Source organism: Nannochloropsis gaditana (assembly GCF_000240725.1).
Source record: "Nannochloropsis gaditana CCMP526 unplaced genomic scaffold scaffold591, whole genome shotgun sequence".
Lineage (NCBI taxonomy): Eukaryota > Eustigmatophyceae > Eustigmatales > Monodopsidaceae > Microchloropsis > Microchloropsis gaditana.
Window position 1 is genome coordinate 1 of NW_005803362.1, and position 18,848 is coordinate 18,848.

The 18,848-nt window shown below is 59.1% G+C and overlaps 1 protein-coding gene across 1 annotated transcript; it reads right to left on the reverse strand.

Annotated features, from left to right (window-relative positions):
- Positions 1–3,237: 3,237 nt before the first annotated feature.
- Positions 3,238–3,711, reverse strand: NGA_2033200 (uncharacterized protein; the record flags this gene model as incomplete). Its single annotated transcript, XM_005854194.1, has 1 exon — positions 3,238–3,711. A coding segment is annotated over one exon (474 nt), but the record flags the coding sequence as incomplete, so codon positions are not given.
- Positions 3,712–18,848: the final 15,137 nt, after the last annotated feature.

Below are 18,848 nucleotides of genomic sequence, written 5' to 3' on the forward strand. Positions count from 1 at the left end.
CCCGGCACCCCCCGACCCGGACCAGCAGCAAATAAGCGTGGCGGGGGAGGCGGGACAAAACGGTGGATGGAAGGCAGAGGAGGGGCCGGTCTCAGCGATAAGAGAGGGGTCTCAAAAAGCAAGCGCGTTGCCGTCCAAGGAGGCTGCCGCGCCCAGCGAGAGGAACGCGAGTCTAGAGGAGGGTGTGGAGAAATTAAAGATATAGGGGCGAAGGAACTACGGGGCAGGTTGTATAGGAGCAGGCGACACGCATAAGAGCACGACGGAAACAGTGGCAGCGGTGTCAGGGAAAGAGACGAGGGAAAGCGCTGTTAAACTGTCTCTCATGTCGAAGCAGTGGACCGACGCGTCGAAGCCCTAAAGCGCTCATGCGCTCGCACGTACGCACATTTTTATCAGTACAGCTTTGGGCACTCTCGCGTTGATTTCCATCATGGTGAGAGGTGCAGCCCGATTTTGTGAGGAGAAAAGCACTGCTTTAGGTAACGGCGAGTCTTTGCGGGATGTGTCGGTGTGAGTGAGTCAAGGAAGGGCGGGAAAGCGGAGTGGGGTCAGGGCGTCAAGAATACATCGACGTATTCGATGGAGGCACGGTGGATCTGAGCGGAGTGTGTCCCTACAGGGCGCACTGTTGAGTAGGCAGAAATCTGATGGACGAGGCCTCGTGGCTTTCCCTTGTTTCAGGTATTGTGAGGGTGACGGCTTGCGGGAGAACTCGTGCTAAATATCGGCCTACGGTAAATTCTTTGAGCCCCGCAGATCGGCGTGGCACGGCAGACGTGGTGTTTACTTCGCATGGGGTACAAATTCTTTTCATTGAATGAGCGGGGGATTTAAGAGATTGACAAGACAAGCTATTAAAAATATGGAGAATGACTTGCTGGAAGGGAGCACATAAAAGAATAAGTCTGAGAAATGTTCGGTCATGCATTCGGCGCGACATGGTAGTAAGGTGACTCGATTTTCTTTCATTTTTTCTTCCAGCGAAATCAAGCCTAGAGGCTGACGTGTACGATACACCCTTTCCCGTATTGCACGGGAGCGTTAGCTGCGGCCTGGGCGGGGATGGGCCGCGCGGAGTCTGCCAACGCGCTCCTCATTACAAGCCCTTGTAAGCAAACTGCTACCCAGCATGCTCCTGCATGATAATCCATCCGATTATTTTTGGATATGCAAACTGCATGCATACGAAAGCAACATAAATTAAAAGTCAATGCGGGCGTGCACGTCACAGAAGTAGGGGGTCTAACCTCCTGCCATGTGGTCTTGGCAATGCAAGAAGGTGGTCATGGACATAGTAACATGTGCACGGATCTTTGTTTTCATTTATTCCTTTCTAAAGCTTAAACCTTTTATGTACAGCAGCATATCCGGCCCGGACACGAGCAGTCACGCTCAGGGGGCATGTCGCACACGAAGCAAAGCAACGAGATGGCCAAGACGACCATTCTAGGCCTTGTGCAACGCGGAGCAAGGCAGCAACAACGAGACTTGTGCCCATTGCGGGCGGCCAGACCCCGCAGACTTCAGCGTGATCGGTCCGTGTACGATCAGCTGGAGGAGAAAGGCTGGGGACCGGCTGCTTTCCATGCCGGGACGGTCTCCCATGGCCAGGAGTCTGCGGCCAAGCCTGAGAGCGGAGCCCATTCCTTGGCTTCTACCGCCGAGGTTTCCCATGAAAATGATCACAACGACGATGATGCTGCGACCACGAGCAGGGGACCAGAGAAAAAGCCGGTTAAAAGCAATCGCGAGGTGCACCTCACTCAGCGGGAGCAGCGTCATTTTGCTCGCCGGCACTTGCTCTGCCCCTCAGGGTACTGGCCCTCCCTCGCCACAGCACCGAAGGCTGCTGGTCTATGCATGAGCCAAAATAACTGCACATCTGAAGCGCGAAGTCGATCGTCGGCCGCCCTCCTTTTCAGGGACGGTGTCTGTCATTACGCCCCGCGTATGAGGGCATCGGGAGGATCCCGAGGGGTCGCGGGGAGGCAAGAAGCCCCAGCTCCGCGTCTGGAATGGCTTCCCTTCCACAGCGTTGCAGAACTCCCACGCGAGGTTGATGCCCCGGATGCCGACCCGGACGTTTCTCCGGTCCTGTTACGGGTGTGGGACGAGGCGGTAGTTCGGCAGTTTTCGGGCTTGAATGGGCCCGAAGGAGACGGTGCGAGGGGTGACGGAGGCTCGGACGGGCACAGTCAGAATGGGCTTGATGACAGTGGGGAGGGGATTCAAGGTGAAGTGAGGCAGGAGGAAGGGGGAGGGTCTCACCGCCTGAGGGAATCCGAGGTGCGGCTTCACGACCTGCTGGAGCTCTCTCTGGGCATGCTGACACCAGCGATGGAGGAGGGATCGAAGGAGGGGGATGGGTCCCTAGAGAACTGCCAGGAACCAAGGCGTTCGGGGCAGGCGGGAGGGGCGGAAGGGACGCAGCAGCGGCACCGAAGAGAGGCGACGCGGCGCCTGCGCGAGTGCATGGGCCGGGAGGTCGAGCGGATGGTGGACAAGCTCCTGGGGGACGTCCTCGCCGCTTGGGCGGAGCGAACGCGGGCGCATCGGTCGGACGAGGGCTACCTGGCCTGGCAGCGGTGTCTGCGGTCGGGGATCAAGCAGAGAGGGCGGGCGCCGGAGGAGATGGTGGGCGTTGCCAGCCAGAGCGTGGCCGTCGGGGACTGGCACGACGTGCTGGGAATGGTGGAGGAAAAGGCGCTGGTGGAGGCTGCAAGCAGGAAGGCGATGGCGCGGGAACGAGCGGCACAAGGGCGGGAGCTGCTGCAAGGGTCCCTGGAGGTCCTGAGGAGGAAGAAGGGAGCCCGGTCCCGGAAGCGGCCGATCTTGGAGGAGCACGCGAGGAAAGTGCTGGGGAGGTTGGAGCGTGAGGACGAAAAGGAGCGTGCAGAGAGGGGTGCCTTTGTCTTGGGACCGGTGCTGGATCCGGGGACGTTGGCGCGTGCGCGGGATCGACTGGAGCGTCTCTTCTGGGCTGGGGAGGGGGCCGCCTCGCTAGAGGAGAGCTTGTGAATGAGCAATCTGACGCTGACATGAAGCAAAAGTACCAAAATATAGAAAGTTTTCAGCCGTTTCATTTTTTAATCGAACAGGTTTGGTTATCCATTTGATGAGGTGCACCAAGCGTGCGCTTTACAAGAGGACCATGTACTAATTCACAACTTTCCACCCTTGATACCTCTACCGCAACGCCCGCCTCAAAAAGCGTTCGGCGTTCTTCGTCGTGACCTCTGCCAATACATTCCGCTCCATGCCCTTGACCTCGGCAACCACGTCACAGATGGTGTTCATGGCCCCGGGGACAGCCTCGCGGTCGTCCAGGTCCGACTCGAGCAACAGACTTTCCTTTGGCAGGATCGGCAACACTTGGCGTAGCTTTGCCTCAGCCGCTGGATAGCGCAGACATACAGCGGCTGAGAAGCCAAAAAAAACGCTTCCTTGCAGATGTTCTAGACGCAAAAAAGCGCCCGCCATATCGAGCGAACCTGTGTAAGAATGGAATGCCACTGAAGGGGGCAACTCGGCCGCGGACCGCCCTTTGAGCCACTCGTACACGATACCATATGCCCGTACACAATGCACCGAAACCGGTCTTCTTAGCTCAGCAGCAAGTTTCATTTGCAGCTCGAATATTTTTCGCTGCTCCTCCCAAGACTTCTTGCCCGACTCCCTCGCCTTGTCCAATCCGATCTCACCCACGATAAGGGTTGGATCCCGCTCCAAGGCTTCTTTTAAGCGCCCCTCCCACCCTGATTTCACACTCTGTGTTTTCCACGGGTGAATTCCCAAACCCACTGCTACTACCTCTTTGGTGTCTTGAGACACGTCCTGCAGGAGCGGCTTCTTCTCTTTTCGGTCTCTCCCTGAAATGGCCAGTAGACCTGACCAATCCGCTTCCTCAACGGCCATCAAGCAATACAAAGGATGAATATATTGATCAGCCGTTGAATTGTCGAAATCGTTCCCGCCTGAGGCCATTCTAGTAGGATTCCGGACATTATTTCCCCTTTTAGTATACGCTGGCGATGCTGCAACCTCACCATTCCCCCATCGGTGGATGTGGCAATGCGTGTCGACAAGGATCATGTGCTGTCGTTGCCGAAAGCATTGTGAGTTTTGAAAACCTCGATATATCAGCTGGGACCGAATGCCAGGCTGAACTCCCCTCGCGTACCTTTCCTGCGGGTCGGGGCCAGGAAGAACTCGCCTTGGGTGCCACGGCAAGATACCCGTCGCCGCACGCATTCGTCCCGCTTGCCCTGCAAAACTACCAACGATGGATGCCTCCCGTTCCTGACGCAAGAACTTCTTTCAATTTTGAAAGTGTGCAATATAGAAAACTCTGCAGCGGTGCGGTCGGCAGGCCGGGGGCGGGAAGTGTTTACCCACTCGTCTGCGCTTCACGCGCCTCCTCCCATCACAAGCAGGACTTACTCCCGAAGACAAGAAGTGAGTGCACGGTGCAGGCTTTTTCTTAGTCTCTCACACACCCTCTCCGACTCCTCAGCCTTACAGTTGCACATAGAAGTGACATTGTCTGCACGTGGGGCAGTATGGAGGACGAGCTCTATGACGAGTTCGGGAATTACATCGGCGGGGGCCTGGACGATAGCAGCGAGGAGGAGGAAGAGGAAGAGGAAGAGGAAGAGGAAGAAGATGGCATGAATGGCTTTGGGGACGAGGATGAAGGCGCAGATGGTATGGAAAGAGACGATGTTTTGGCAACGATGGAGGCGAACGGGGCGTCTAGCAGCATCGTGCTTCATGAAGACAAGAAGTACTACCCAGAGATGGAGGAGGTCTACCCGGGCGTGAACACCGTGGTGCTGGACGAGGATGCTCAAGGCTTGGACGAACCGATTATTCAACCCATTCGTCCCAAAAAGTTTTCCACACTTTTATCGGAAAAAGAACTGCCGCAGACGCGGTACACGCCCGAATTTTTGACCACGCTGATGGAGACCCCCACCCTCCTCCGCAATGTCTGCGTCATGGGGGCGTTGCACCACGGGAAAACCCTGCTCATGGATCTTCTCATCCAACAAACACAAGAAGCAGCCTGGGACCCGAGTAAGGAGGTTCGGTACACGGACACCCGCAAAGACGAGCAGGAGCGGGCGCTGAGCATCAAGTCCACGCCCGTGTCGTTGGTGCTGGAGGACACGCGAGGGAAGTCCTTTCTGCTCAACGTGCTCGACACCCCCGGCATGGTCAACTTCTCCGACGAAGTCAGTGCGGCCCTGCGAGCCTGTGATGGGGCGCTCTTAGTGGTGGATGCGGTGGAAGGAGTAATGATGCAGACAGAGCGCCTGATCAAGCAGGCCTTGAGGGAGCAATTAGCCCTCGTGCTCGTCATCAACAAGGTAGACCGTCTCATTTTGGAGCTCAAGCTCCCGCCTGCCGACGCCTACTACAAGCTTAAGCACACCATCGAGGAGGTGAATGCCTGCATCGAGCGGCACACGCCCAACGCCCTTGTCCGGCGCCCGCAGCGGCTTTCTCCGGCGCTAGGGAACGTGGCCTTCGCCTCCGCCGTGCACGGTTGGTGCTTCTCGCTGGGCTCGTTTGCCTCGCTCTATGCCTCGTATCACAAGCTTGGTGACCAGTTTGAGACCACGGAGTTTGCCAAGCGGCTCTGGGGCAACGCCTACTTGGACGAGGCCTCGAGGACCTTCCGGAAGCAGCCCCCGCACCCAGAGGCCGACCGCTCCTTCGTACAGTTCATCCTCGATCCCTTGTACAAAATATACTCGCATACCCTAGGCGAGGACGCCGCGGAGCTGACTGAGGTGATTCGAGAGCTGGGAGTGCGCGTGCGTCGGGAAGAACTGCACCTGGACCCAAAGCCCTTGCTGAAGCTCGTCCTCAGCAAGTTCCTGGGCCCCCCCACCGGCCTGGTCGACATGCTGGCCCGCCACGTCCCCTCCCCCGTCACCGCCGCGGCCGCCAAGGTGGAAGCTGTGTACACGGGTGCACAGGACTCGGAGGCGGCCCTGGCGATGAAACGCTGCGACCCGCGCGGCCCGCTGATGTTGCACGTGGTCAAGCTGTACTCCGCCCCCGACGGGGAGAGCTTCCAGTCCTTCGGGAGGGTCTACAGCGGGACCATCACTGCAGGGCAGCAGGTGCGGGTCCTGGGGGAGGCATACACTTTGGAGGACGAGGAGGACATGGCGGTGCGGGAAGTGAAGAGTCTGAGCATAGGGCAGGGCAGGTACAGGCTGGAGGTGAGCACGGCGCGCCCGGGCAATTGGGTCCTGCTGGAGGGGGTGGATGGGCCCATCAGCAAGACGGCGACCCTGATCGAGGCCAAAGGGAACGACGAGGCAGCCATTTTCAAGCCCCTTAAGTTCGATGTGGCGCCCGTTTTAAAGCTAGCGGTGGAGCCGTTGAACCCCGCGGAGCTTCCCAAGATGGTGGAGGCCCTGCGGAAGATACGGAAAAGCTACCCGGCGGCGCAAACGAAAGTGGAAGAATCCGGTGAGCACGTGATCTTGGGCACGGGGGAACTGTATTTGGACTGCATCATGCACGACCTCCGGCATCTGCACGCGAGCCTGGAGGTAAAGGTGGCGGACCCGGTCGTCTCGTTCTGCGAGACGGTGCGTGAGACCTCGTCCTTGCGCTGTTTCGCCGAGACGCCCAACAAGCAGAACCAGCTGCACATGATCGCCGAGCCTCTGGAAGCGGGCATCGCGCGCGACATCGAAGAAGGGGCGGTGTCGACGGACTGGGACAGGCGGGCGGTCGGGGACTTCTTCCACGCCAAGTACGGATGGGATCTCTTGACCGCCCGCAACATTTGGGCATTCGGGCCGGACGCGCAAGGGGCCAACGTCCTGATCAATGACACCATGCCGTCCGAGGTGGACCAACGGCTCTTGGACAACGTCAAGGACTCCATCGTCCAAGGTTTTCAGTGGGGGTGTCGCGAAGGCCCTCTTTGCGACGAGCCCATTCGGAACGTGAAGTTCAAAATTTTGGACGCAACGATTGCTCCCGAGCCCGTCCACCGCGGAGGGGGTCAGGTTATTCCCACGGCTCGCCGCGTCGCCTACTCGGCCTTCTTGCTGGCCACGCCCCAGTTAATGGAGCCCTATTTCAAGGTGGAAGTGCAGTGCCCGGCGGACTGTGTTGATGCCATCCATCTTGTCCTCCAACGGCGCCGAGGTCACGTGAAAGAAGACCGTCCGAAGCCAGGAACCCCTTTCTATACAGTCGAAGCCTTTCTCCCCGCGATCGACTCGTTTGGCTTTGAGACTGATCTGCGCGCGTACACGCAGGGGCAGGCCTTCTGCTCCCAGGTCTTTGACCATTGGAAAGAGGTGCCCGGAGATCCCTTGGACAGGGAGGTAGTCTTGCACCCACTCGAGCCTGCGCCGATCAATTCTTTGGCCCGTGATTTCATGGTCAAGACAAGGCGACGTAAGGGGTTGAGTGAAGACGTGATGATAAGCAAATATTTCGATGCAGAGCTCCTGCAGAGTCTTGCGAACCAACAGGCGGAGGCGGCGGCTTTGGAGATGGGTGGGGCTGGATTTGGAGGCTACTACTAATGGTGACCACAGGCAGAGATGGCAGCACTATAGAGAGAAGACATCTTTCAAAAAGTCAAAACGAGACAGTGAAGCCCAGAAACCGTCCTTGTTCCGTTACTCTTGCCACGTTTTGCTTTTCTGATTCGTGATACGGGGTGACATACGGTGTCGCGGACCATGAGGCTCTGAACCACTTACTTGACATCTCGGGCATGAGAATTAACGTGCATACTTTCGAACACGGAAAGAAGCGCGAGCCGTTGGTCATGAAAATCTCTTTTTAGCTTTAAAGGTCTCTTAAACGAAAGAGACTTTTGTCGTTTCTCAGCTTTCCCAATCCCGACTTTTTTCTTCACATCCCTGGCCTCGGATTAAAACACAACCATCTGGAAACTTATTACAAACAGAACCCATATAACACGCACTCACTCACGAGTGCTCATGAGCTGCTTCTTTATTGGGCTTGACGCACTGCCTTTATCTTGTTCTCTTTTTCCCACATCACGCTCGCTCGCATGTATTCTCAATCCCTGCCCACACGCTGGTACTGAAAAAATCAACACACAACCCTAGGGCTCGCTTTGCGGCCTGCTGCAAAGCTCTTTCACTTCTTCTTCCCGGCCGCGACGGGGGCGGGCTCCGGGGCGGCGTTGCGGTTTGCAAGGAAGGAAAGGAACATGTTGTAGCCAATCTGGACGCTGTTGATGTAGAGCAGTCGCTGGGAATTGGGGATGAATCGGAAGTTAATGGCGTGCGCGATGGGCCAGACTGTCCAAGAGCCCTTGACCGAAGCCCACAGGTCCTTCTCGATGCGATTCTTGATGCCTTCCAGGTTCTGCCCCTCGGTCAGACCCAGCCACCCGAAGAACATGGTTCCAAAGATCGGGTTCCACAGCAGCTGGTCGATGGCCACTTTGGAGGCGACGGTCACCGCGCTAGTGCCGGGCATCTTCCCGTCCAGGAAACCGTAGAAGTAGTGGCCGGTGGGGCCATGGACCAGGAGCCCGAAGAATGCAAGCTTGAGCAGGCGTTTCAGGTCCACGACTTCGGACTTGTCGATGAATTTCTGGGCGAGCAGATCCCCGACAGAGAAGCCCACGAAGGAAGTCAGGGCTTTCGTGAGCAGCGGCTGATCCTTGAGGAGCTGGTTGTACCCCTTCCACAGCAACTGCAACGGGTTCTCACCGCCCTTGTTGCCTTCCCCGCCGCCCCCGTCGCCCCCTCCACCGCCAGTGCCCTCACCATCACCACCGCCACCGATGATGATTCCTCCACCGTGACCTGTCTCAGGACGACGGCGCAACACGTCCTGGTAGAAGGGGCTGGCGCCCTCAAACATGGCATCGATCTTTCCCATCGTCGCCCCCGTCATCATGGACATTGAGGGTCCACGGACTGTGTTATTTTGTTGTCAAGTGTCCGAAGAGTTCGCTGTTACGTTTATGACTTATGCTTTCCGACGGAGGTATGCTTTCCGACAGATTGTTCTAATGTTCTCAGCGTGACACAAGGGTGACTTCTATGACAGCCTGTGGCTGCAGCGCGCATTTCATGACAAGAAAGCTGTCTTACGGGCATACAGGGAGACAACATCCCTCCCGGGCCTTAGCTCCATATAACATCGAAAATAAACGCACAGCGAATTCGACCTGCACGAGGTCCATAACGAGGTAGAACTGACCAGAGAATCCATTTTCGCCCCAAAAATGTCACACCAACCACACAACGATGAAATTCAACACTTACCGGCCTTGATAGCAGGACGTGTGGGGGCCATGAAGGCGGTAGCGCCCACAGCCAGCGTAGCGGTGAGGAGCTTGAACATGATACTTGATGTGCGACAAGGCGGATCTTTGAAGTCGGAAAAAGAAAAGAAAGATACATGGTGAGACAGAACCGGGGCCTGACACTCGCGATCATGATGGTATCCGTCTCGCGCACATCAATTCTTAAGTTTATAAGGGCATATTAAATTGATTGCTAGGAAGAGGGCAGCCGCGGTGTGAAAAGCAGAAAATGTGACACGCGCCCTCATAGCGATCTGCCAAGCGCTTCATCGACGGGACCATCGCGGGATATGTGTATATGTTATGTTGGTGAGGCTATCGGCGCATCTCGCCGAAGCGGCCAGGAGCCCCGCGAGACCATTCTGTGGCCACCTTCTTCGTTTTCGCAATCCCACCTTAGATCAGGGGTGCTGTTTTCATTGACGCACTCAGCTTTCTCGTGATAGGGTGAAAGAATATATTGTGCCATCTTCCTCAGGGGGATCTTTTCGCGGTCGACACGAATAAAAACGTTCCTCCGGACCTCGGACCATGGGGGAGGGGATAATTATGTCTCAAGAAACCAAAAAAAGATCAACCCTACTCTCTCCAATACAACAGAGGAAAGGAAAGCACGCCAACCACGTTCCTCATAGTAAACATGCATGAATGACGCGAGGATGGCTTTATATTTTGGGTCGGTGCTTGGCGAATATTATCCCCCGTTGTCCGTCTCTGTCCGTTTAAGACATGGACTCTGTCTCAGTGCGCTACCCCCGCTTATTTCGAGTTCATTGTGGAAAAAGAAAAATTTCACTTGAAAAAGACTGTAACTTGATCTCTACAAATTATTTCCTTGCTAAAATAAAGACGGGAAATATGCTTTTTCGAAAGACGTAATCCGTGGTACCCCGTAGGTTTGTCGAGAAAAGTGATTTTTCTGTGAGCGTATACCAGCTTTCTTCGTCAATTTATATTCAAGTCAAGAAGAAGACCTTAACCGAAACAAACTAGTTTCCACCACGCCGCCTACGCAGCTACCAAGTCGGGCTCCAAGTCGGGCTCCTGAGAGCTCGAGCTCGCTGACCGCGAAGGGCTTTCTTGAAGCAATGCACTCGCAGCGGTCTCGCAATGCACTGAACTTGTCGAGTGCGCGCGGCGTTGTGCCTCCTCATGGTACGGGAATCTGTATTTTTTCACCTGATCAAACGGCATGGCACATGCTCATAATTCCAAATGTGTCTGACTGTCGTCCCATTCTCAACATAACAACAACCTCCTCCCTTCGGACCTCGTTCAAGCGTGTATCATATTATCTTGCTTAACAATCTTCGACTGTAATGGGCCGCGAAGCAGCTAGACGAGATGTGTTGCGGTTTACTTCGCTTCTTCTACTTGGTATAGGTGGCGCAAACGCATTTTCACGGCCTCCAAAGACCTGCTCTCCTAGCATCTCGGTCTACCCGGCCCGACGTCCTTCCGATCACGCAACTTTCTTGCCTCTTCCGGCGGTGGCCAACCCCGCGGAAAAAGCTGCTGTCAATTCTGCAGTTGAACATGAGGGACAGCGCAAGCTCGCTCAAGACCTGGTGACCATTCAGGAATATTTGAACCGCGACCATAAAGATCTACTTTGCCGCTGGGCAAGAGCTTTCTGCCCTGTAGGGGACGAAATCAGCAAAGCCAATTTTTGGCGTGGCGATGCCATGACCATCTCAGACACACAATGTACGCAAGTTCGACTGGATGGCTTGGATTTGCGCGTGGCTGTCGCCGAACAAGGCATATTCGGTAAGCCGAAAATTAGGGAAGTCGACCAGTCCATCACCTTTTCGACACAGAGGATCCGCTCCAGGCCCGCGGACGTTATACGAGCCATGATAAGCATAGCCTCGACGATCGGTGACGAGGACTCGACCGCCAGCCTCTACAAGATCCCTGTGGACGACGGGAAGTGGGTGATCCCCAACAACCTGTACATGAACGGCGTGCCCTGGAAGCCGTTCACCAGGCAATTCTTCTATAATCGAATAGGTACGTCCCCCTTTGTTTCTGCTTTTTCATTTCGATTGCAGTGCCAACACTGCTCACGACGCCTGCTCTCTTCCAACGCCCTCGACACTCCCTCCCCCAGTCCGCGCCGTGGACGCGGCCATCAGAGACCCGTCCTTTCCGAACCGCATGGCCATCAAGTTCCTCACGCCGGAGAGCAATCCCGCCTTCGACACCTACCGGATCGGCACGATCTTGGAGCTGGTGCGAGAGCTGGCGTTCCACCAAGTGAGCTGCGGGAAGCGCGTCAAGCTCTGCGTGCAGCAGAAGATGGGGGAGGGGATCTTCAAGGGCCTGCCCATCTCTCTGAACGGGTGTCGCTTCATTTTGGAGAACATGGACTGGCAATCGAAGGAGGGGGAGGAGAAGGAAGGGGTGGTGGGGACGCAGATCCACTTCGGAGAGGTGGGCGAGCACGTGGTGGAGGAGGAGGACGACGTCTTCATCCTGATCGCCCCCCAGAACGTCGTGGGCGTCTCCATCATCCCCCTCCTCGAGGCTATGGCCCGCAAGGCAGGCGACCGTCCCTTCATTGTCCTGAACCCGAGCCTCAGGGACCGACCCAGCGCGGGCGACGTGATGCAAGTGCGTGGCCGGGAGGAGCGGATGGCCTTCGGCAAGACCTTCAAGACCGTCTTCGCTTTTGAGACCCAGCACGACAAGGGGATGTTCAAGATCAACGGTGCTGTAGGGAAGGCCGGGCACGACCAGCCCTGGATCCGCTACGTGCTGATAGACAACCAGGAGGGGCTCCAGAATGTGAATAACCGCAGGGAGGTCTACGAGCCCGTCCAGGTCACTGAGCGGGAACCGGCAGACTAGGCGCAAAGGGAGGGCAAGGGGAAGCAAAGGGGCTATTGTGACGAGAACGAGATATCCTCCAGCTTTCGTTCGAGTTGTATCATTTCTTTCGTTGAGTGAGGTCAGCCTGTACACGATGCAAGGACTGCCTGTGCATTGGTTGTTACCGGACACCGGGCCTTGTCCCTCCCTCCCATCCGCCGCCTCAACCTCTCTGCATACCATAGACGTCTAGCCTATACATAATGAGGATGATGTCTTTGTATTGTATATTACCGGACATTAGACGCGTTCTCTCCCTCACATCCGCCGCCTCAACCTCTCTATTTCTCGATTCACTCGGTGCAGCTCCTCGCGCAGAGACTCGCTCATATTGCCGCCACGCCCCAAATTCGTGCCGGGCTCGTACCTCCTTTTCACTCCCCGTCCGGTTCCAGCGTCGACGTACGACCTCTTTTCAGACTTCGCGCCCTTTTCCTGCTCCCCGCGCCCTGTCTCACCCTCGCGCCCCCGGCGCCTGCGCTCCCGCGCCTCGAAGAGATCCAGTTGCTTTTGACGGGACGCCTGCAGGAGCGCAGGAGACGGCCAGGGTTGCCGTTCCAGGAGCTCCATGTCAGGGCCCACGGCCAGAAGCACGTAGCGAAAGGGAGGGACGGGCGGGGAGGAGGCGGACAGGCTGAGCAGCCAGGTAACGGGGCGCTTGCAGAGGGGGCAGGAGGGGCATTGCGCCGAGGGCCGGGTCAGGGACAGCCAACAGGTTATGCACTTCTTGCAGAAAGTGTGGGTGCAGTGGGCCGTGGCCACGACCACGGGGTCTTCATATTCCTCCAGACACACAGCACAGGTGGTGTCCACGTCCTCAGCCTTTTCCTCCCTATCTGAGGGCCCGGTGTCGCGTTTAATCCCACGCTGTGAGCCTATAGATTTACAGGACACTCCGTAACACTGTGAGGTAGCGCCTTGGTGCGATATTGCATCCTTCTGGTGTCGTTCTGGCGGTCTTAGGGATGCTCCCTCCGCCGGCGCACGGAGAAGAAGAGCCTCATCAGCCGCTTCAAATGGGGCGAAGCTCATTTTCGTAGGCCGCTTCTCCGCAGGCGGGGGTTCGCGGCGGACGAGGAAAAGGGGATGTGCAACCTGATTAAAGGATGGTTGGGGGTGATGGAGCGTCAGATCAACCCGCCCGAGGCCTGAGATGCCTTGTGCGGGCCCGAGGTCAAGCTCGTGGCAGAAGGGGAAAGCTCCCCCTTAAACCTCACAAGGAAGGCAAGTTTTACAGCGCGTGCACGTTACCTGCTCAAAGCCTCGTGGAACCAGGGTTTCACCAGGAGCGGGACGTCTCCGCCTGCTGCGGCCCAAGGGGGGCTGGAGTTGTGCCATCCCTGTCGACCGCGTGCTGCTTAGGTTCTTGTCGGACTCATGCGCCCGTCAATTCCCGCAATCCTCGGTGCACGCGCAGTGAGCTCCTGTATGTGTCCATCCTAACATGTTCAGGTGTCGATCGAGCTGGTGAGTCTCCGAATAAGAAGGCGAGACACTTCCCGGCTGGATGCTCATGATCGCTGATATGACTGAAGGCCGGAACTTGGACCCCTCCCTCACCCTCCCATCACGCCTCGCACGCACAGAAAGGGGGCACGCACAGGTGCGTGTGGATATCGACTGGTCAGGTAAATGAAGGAAGGGTTCAGTTTCTTGGTGTGCGGACTGCTGCAGCTTGCGTTCCCTCGTTCGATGGGGTTCGGAGGTTAGTTCAGTCGCATTTGTTCAGCATCACGGCTGAGTAGTTTATTACCTTTCTCAACACAGCGCCCTATCTTGCGCCTGGAAGCACGTGTGCCTGTGAGTGTTGGCGGTGCTGCCGCTGTCCCGTCTTCATCCTCCAATCGCAATGTTTGAAAAATCGCTCCAAGACCTAGTGAAGGGTATTCGCAGCCACAAGAGGGACCCCACGGTCTTCATCTCCCAGTCTATCCAGGAGATTAAGGTGGAGCTTCGGAGCGTCGACCCCTTCGTAAAGGCTCAGGTACGTAGAGGGGAGGACGATGAGCGGGTACGGTCAAATCTGCAAAATTTCGGGTCAATTTCTGGCCAACGCGATGGGAAATTTGATCCCCGCCCTCACCCCTCGAACATGCAACAGGCGGTCCGCAAACTCACATACCTCCAGATGATGGGCTACGACATGTCCTGGGCCTCTTTTGCCGTGGTGGAGGTCATGTCCTCGCCGCGATTCGCGCATAAGCGCATCGGGTGCTTGGCGGCTTGTCAGACGTTCACCGACGCCACGGACGTCGTCCTCCTCACCACCAACCTCCTCAAAAAAGAATTCCAGTCGCCCAACCAGTACGAGGTGGGCCTGGCAATCAACTGCCTTGCCAACATCGTCACCCGGGACCTGGCCAGAGACCTGATCGGAGACGTGGTGAGCCTGATCGCGCACTCCAAGCCCTACGTCCGCAAAAAGGCGGTCCTTTCCCTGTACAAGCTCTACCTACGCTACCCACAGGCCCTTCGGCTCACTTTCGAACGGCTCAAGGACAAGCTCGACGACGCCGAGAGTGCCGTGGTGTCCTGCGCGGTCAACGTCATCTGCGAGCTGGCGAACAAGAACCCCACCAACTATTTGGCCCTCGCCCCCAAGTTTTTCCGCCTCCTCACCACATCCAGCAACAACTGGATGCTCATCAAGGTGGTCAAGCTCCTGGGTTCCCTCGTCTCGGAGGAGCCGCGCCTGGCCCGGAAGCTCCTGGAGCCCTTGGCTACGATCATCCAGAACACGGCCGCCAAGTCCCTCCTCTACGAGTGCATCCACACCGTCACGCTTGCCCTCCCTTACGCCCGCAAGCCCGGGGAAAGCGCCGAGGGCGGACGAAACCTGCAGGCCGTGGTGGCGCTGTGCGCGGACCATTTGCGACAGTTTGTGGAGGACCCTGACCAAAATTTGAAGTACCTGGGGCTGGTGGGTTTTGTGAACCTGATGAAATCCTTCCCGCGCGCTGTGGTCGAGCACAAGGAACTTGTCCTCCTCTGCCTCTCGGACGACGACGTGACGATCCGCATGCGGGCCCTAGAGCTGCTGACCGGCATGGTGACTCGGAGGAATTTGACGGAGCTGGTGCACAAGCTCATGCAACACGTGCTCCTGGCGGAGGGGCCCTACCGGGACGAGATCGTGCGGAAGATCCTCTTTATGTGCTCGCGCGACCGGTACGCCTACCTCTCCGACGTGTCCTGGTACCTCTCCGTCCTGGTGGACCTGGCTTACGTGCAGGGCCCCGTGCACGGCCCCCTGGTGGCCGCCCAGCTCATCGACGTGTCGGTGCGCGCGGAGGTGGTGCGGGGGTACGCGGTCCGCTGCATGCTGGGCCTGCTCCGGGATTCCAGCGACCTCTTCCTCGGACAGAGCCAAGCGACCATGGCGCACGTCCTCTACGCGGCCGGCTGGATCATCGGCGAGTACGCAGATCAGTTGCCTGGGCAAGGTCGGGAGGAAGGGGGCGAGGAAGAGGAGGAGGAGGGCGAGGGGGAGGGAAAGCAAGCTGCCGGTCCGGGACTGATGGAGACGAGCGCCCAGCCCAGCGCGGCGCCTGTCTTCGCCCAGGTTCTGGCCGCCTACCTGGACCCGAGAGTGACGAACCTCCCGGAGGACGTGCAGGTCGTGTACATGCAGAGCGCCTTGAAGGTGGTGGCCGCGGCCCCCCGGCACGTCCCGGAGGACGCGGGCTTGGAGGGCCTGCTCCTGATCTTGCGGGCCCGCCTCTCCGTTTTCCTGCAGTCGGTCCACATCGAGGTGCAGGAGCGCGCGGCGACCATGCGCAACCTTCTCGCCAGCTTGGGCATATGGCCGAAGCCGGCGGAGAAGAGGGAAGGAGAGGGAGAGGGCGGGGGCGAGGGGAAGGAGGGAAAGCAGGAACGTGGGCAGAAGGTGGTTGCAGAGGACCTCCTGCAGATGGACATGGGCGTGGCGGGCGACGAAGGGCCGGAGTCGGGGGAGTCCCCGAGCAACGGGGGGAGCGGCGTCGCCCGCGGGGTGCGGGCCATGCGCCTGAATCGAGGGATGCTCGAGGCGCTCTTCAGGGAGCAGCTCCAGCCCGTCAACCCCAAGGCCCAGAGGAAAGTGCCCGTGCCCCCTGGGCTCGACCTGAGCGCCCCCATCAAGCCAGCGGCCCTGGCGGAGCTGGAGGAATTCCAGGGGGGCTTTCCCCGCGACCCCGATCTGGCCAAGGTCACCTTCACGAACATCTTCGTGGCGGCGGAGCCCGTGGATGAGGGCCCGGGCCAGGGTTTCGAGGACTTGGAGGCCGCGTTTGGGACCCCGCGCCGCCCGGGGGGGGGGGAGGGATACGAGGAGGCAGTCTCTCCGTCCTACCAGCCCGGGAATGTGTCGCGGCAGCCTTGGCGCTCTACCCCTTTCTACCTGGCGGCCTCCTCGGGCGAAGCGCGGGAGGAGGAGGCTGAGGGGGGGGAGGTAGTGCGGCCGTCGTTCCACCTGACTGCGGTAGACGTGGACGGTCGGGGGCGGCGGCGCGGGGAGAGGAAGGGGAAAGGGGGAGGGAAGGGGAAGAAGGGCGGGCATCGACGTGGACGGGTCTCCGACTCCTCAGGCAGCCTCTCAGGCGGCGTGGCGGTCCTGCGCGAGGAAGTCATGCCGGAAGGGGCGGTGGAGAGCGACTCGGACGGGGCGGGCACGCGGAGAGGGCGGGGCGGGGGGGCGGGGGCCAGGGCGGGGGAGGTGGAGGAGGAGAAGATGGACTTGAAGGACGTCGACATCACCCGCCCCTTGGGGCCGCACGAGGCCATGCCGCGGATGGAGCACCGAGTCGCGCCTGTGGCGGGGGCGGGAGGAGGGGAAGGGGGAGGTGGCGCGGCGACGCGCGGGGAGGGTAGGAAGAAGCACAAGAAGAAGAAGGAGGGAAAGAGCAAGGAGGAGCGGGGCGAGAGGGTGTCCTCCTCGAGGAGGCGGCGAAGGAAGGGGCCTGAGGCCGGGGGACCGGACGCGCAGGAGGAGGATTTGGCGTTGCCCTTGATTGAATTGGGGGATACGGACGCCGGCGCCCCTCCCTCCCTCGTCTCCTCGTCCCTGCTGGAGCCAGGAACCGATAGCGAGACCCGACGCATCAAGTCAGACGTCCTGGACCTCCTCCGCTTTGACCTCGCTCCGGCCCAGCCGGGGGCCGCCCGCCTGCCGCCAGATGAATCCTTCATGGTCCTGGCGAGCTCGGGGCCGGAGGCGGACAGAAATGGGGCGGGGCGGGTTTCGGTGGAGGAAGGCACGCACCGGGCGGAGCCGGGAGAGGAAGGGAAGCAGGCAGCATCGGCGGCGCCCGGCGAGGGCCGCAGGCGGATGCGGAAGGCCCGCGAGAGGGCGAAGGTTCCAGTGCCGGACATGGATTCGAACCAGGAGAAAGGAGGCAGCGGAAGCGCAGAGAGCGGCGGAGGAGCGCCGAGGGAGCTATGGAGGGTTGCGCTTGCCACTGCTGAGAACGAAGGGGCTTCGGGTCGAGTACAGCCTGACTCCGGACCCCTCGCACCAGCTAGTCACGCTCCATTTTCGATTCAAGGCGCCCGCCCCTCCCTCTTCCTCGGCGCCCCTGGCCGTCCAAGACCTGCAGCTCACCCTCACCGACCTCCCGGAAGGGGTCACTCCCCTCCTTCCCTCGTCGGGGGCCACGGCGGGCGTAGTGGTGGGGGCCCTGGCGGGGGGGGGGGCGGCCAAGGCCTCCCTCAAGCTCCGCCTTTCCTGCGCCCTGCCCACCTTCACGCGCCCCATCCCCGTGAAAGTAAGCTATAAGGCAGCGACCGAGAGCGAGGGTGACCTGTTTGTCCCTGCCAGCCCGACGCGTACCGTCACTCAGGCGGGGACTTTGCTCCTAGCGGCCGGCGCCTTCCTGCGCCCAGGGCGCGTCTCGCCCTCCGAGTTCATGTCGCTCCTGTCGCGGGGAGATGTGCCCTGGCAGGAGGCCAACGTCCGCCTGCCCTTGTCGAAGCGGAAGAAGAGGGACGAGAAGGGGCACGCCTTCGAGTTGGCTGTGCAGCACCTGTCCACGTTTTTCCAAGCGCAAGTAGTGGAGTCGACTCCGCCGGCCGCGGCTGCCATGTACGCGGTGGCGGGGGGACCAGGGCGCCCGGAGCACCACGTGGCGCTCCTGGCCAAATTTGCGGGCGGGGGGCGGGAGGTGGACGTCGCGATCAAGTCAGACCTTCCCGAGCTGGCGGCCTCCCTGGCTCGGGAGGGAGAGGCCCTGTGTATAGTGTGAAGGGGGCGGGGGGGGAGGGGGGGGAAAGCAATCGCAGCTCCCGAGCACGATCACTCCAGCGGCTAGGAGGAGGACGGTGGGGTCCAGGAAGGGGCAGGCTGAGGGTCGGAAGCTCGCAAGCACGAAAGTAACCAATGTGTTTTGGAACTCTACGCTCCAGCAATCTTTCCTCGAGGCCTTCTTTTCTGTTAATTTGTACGCTCAGCTCCAATGATGCAATTTATAAACACAGGGCTGCTCGCCCCGGCCGCCTGATGGGAAACGGATGAAGCGAGGGCGCACACATCCATCAAGACATGCGCAGCTCTGATATGCCCAAAATTAAATAGTTCCGGCAAGGGCCTAATCACACGCACTCGTCGGCCCCGCTGGCCTCGCCTCCACGGCTGGCATGCCCCCCCCCCGCCCCCTTTCTACTCCAC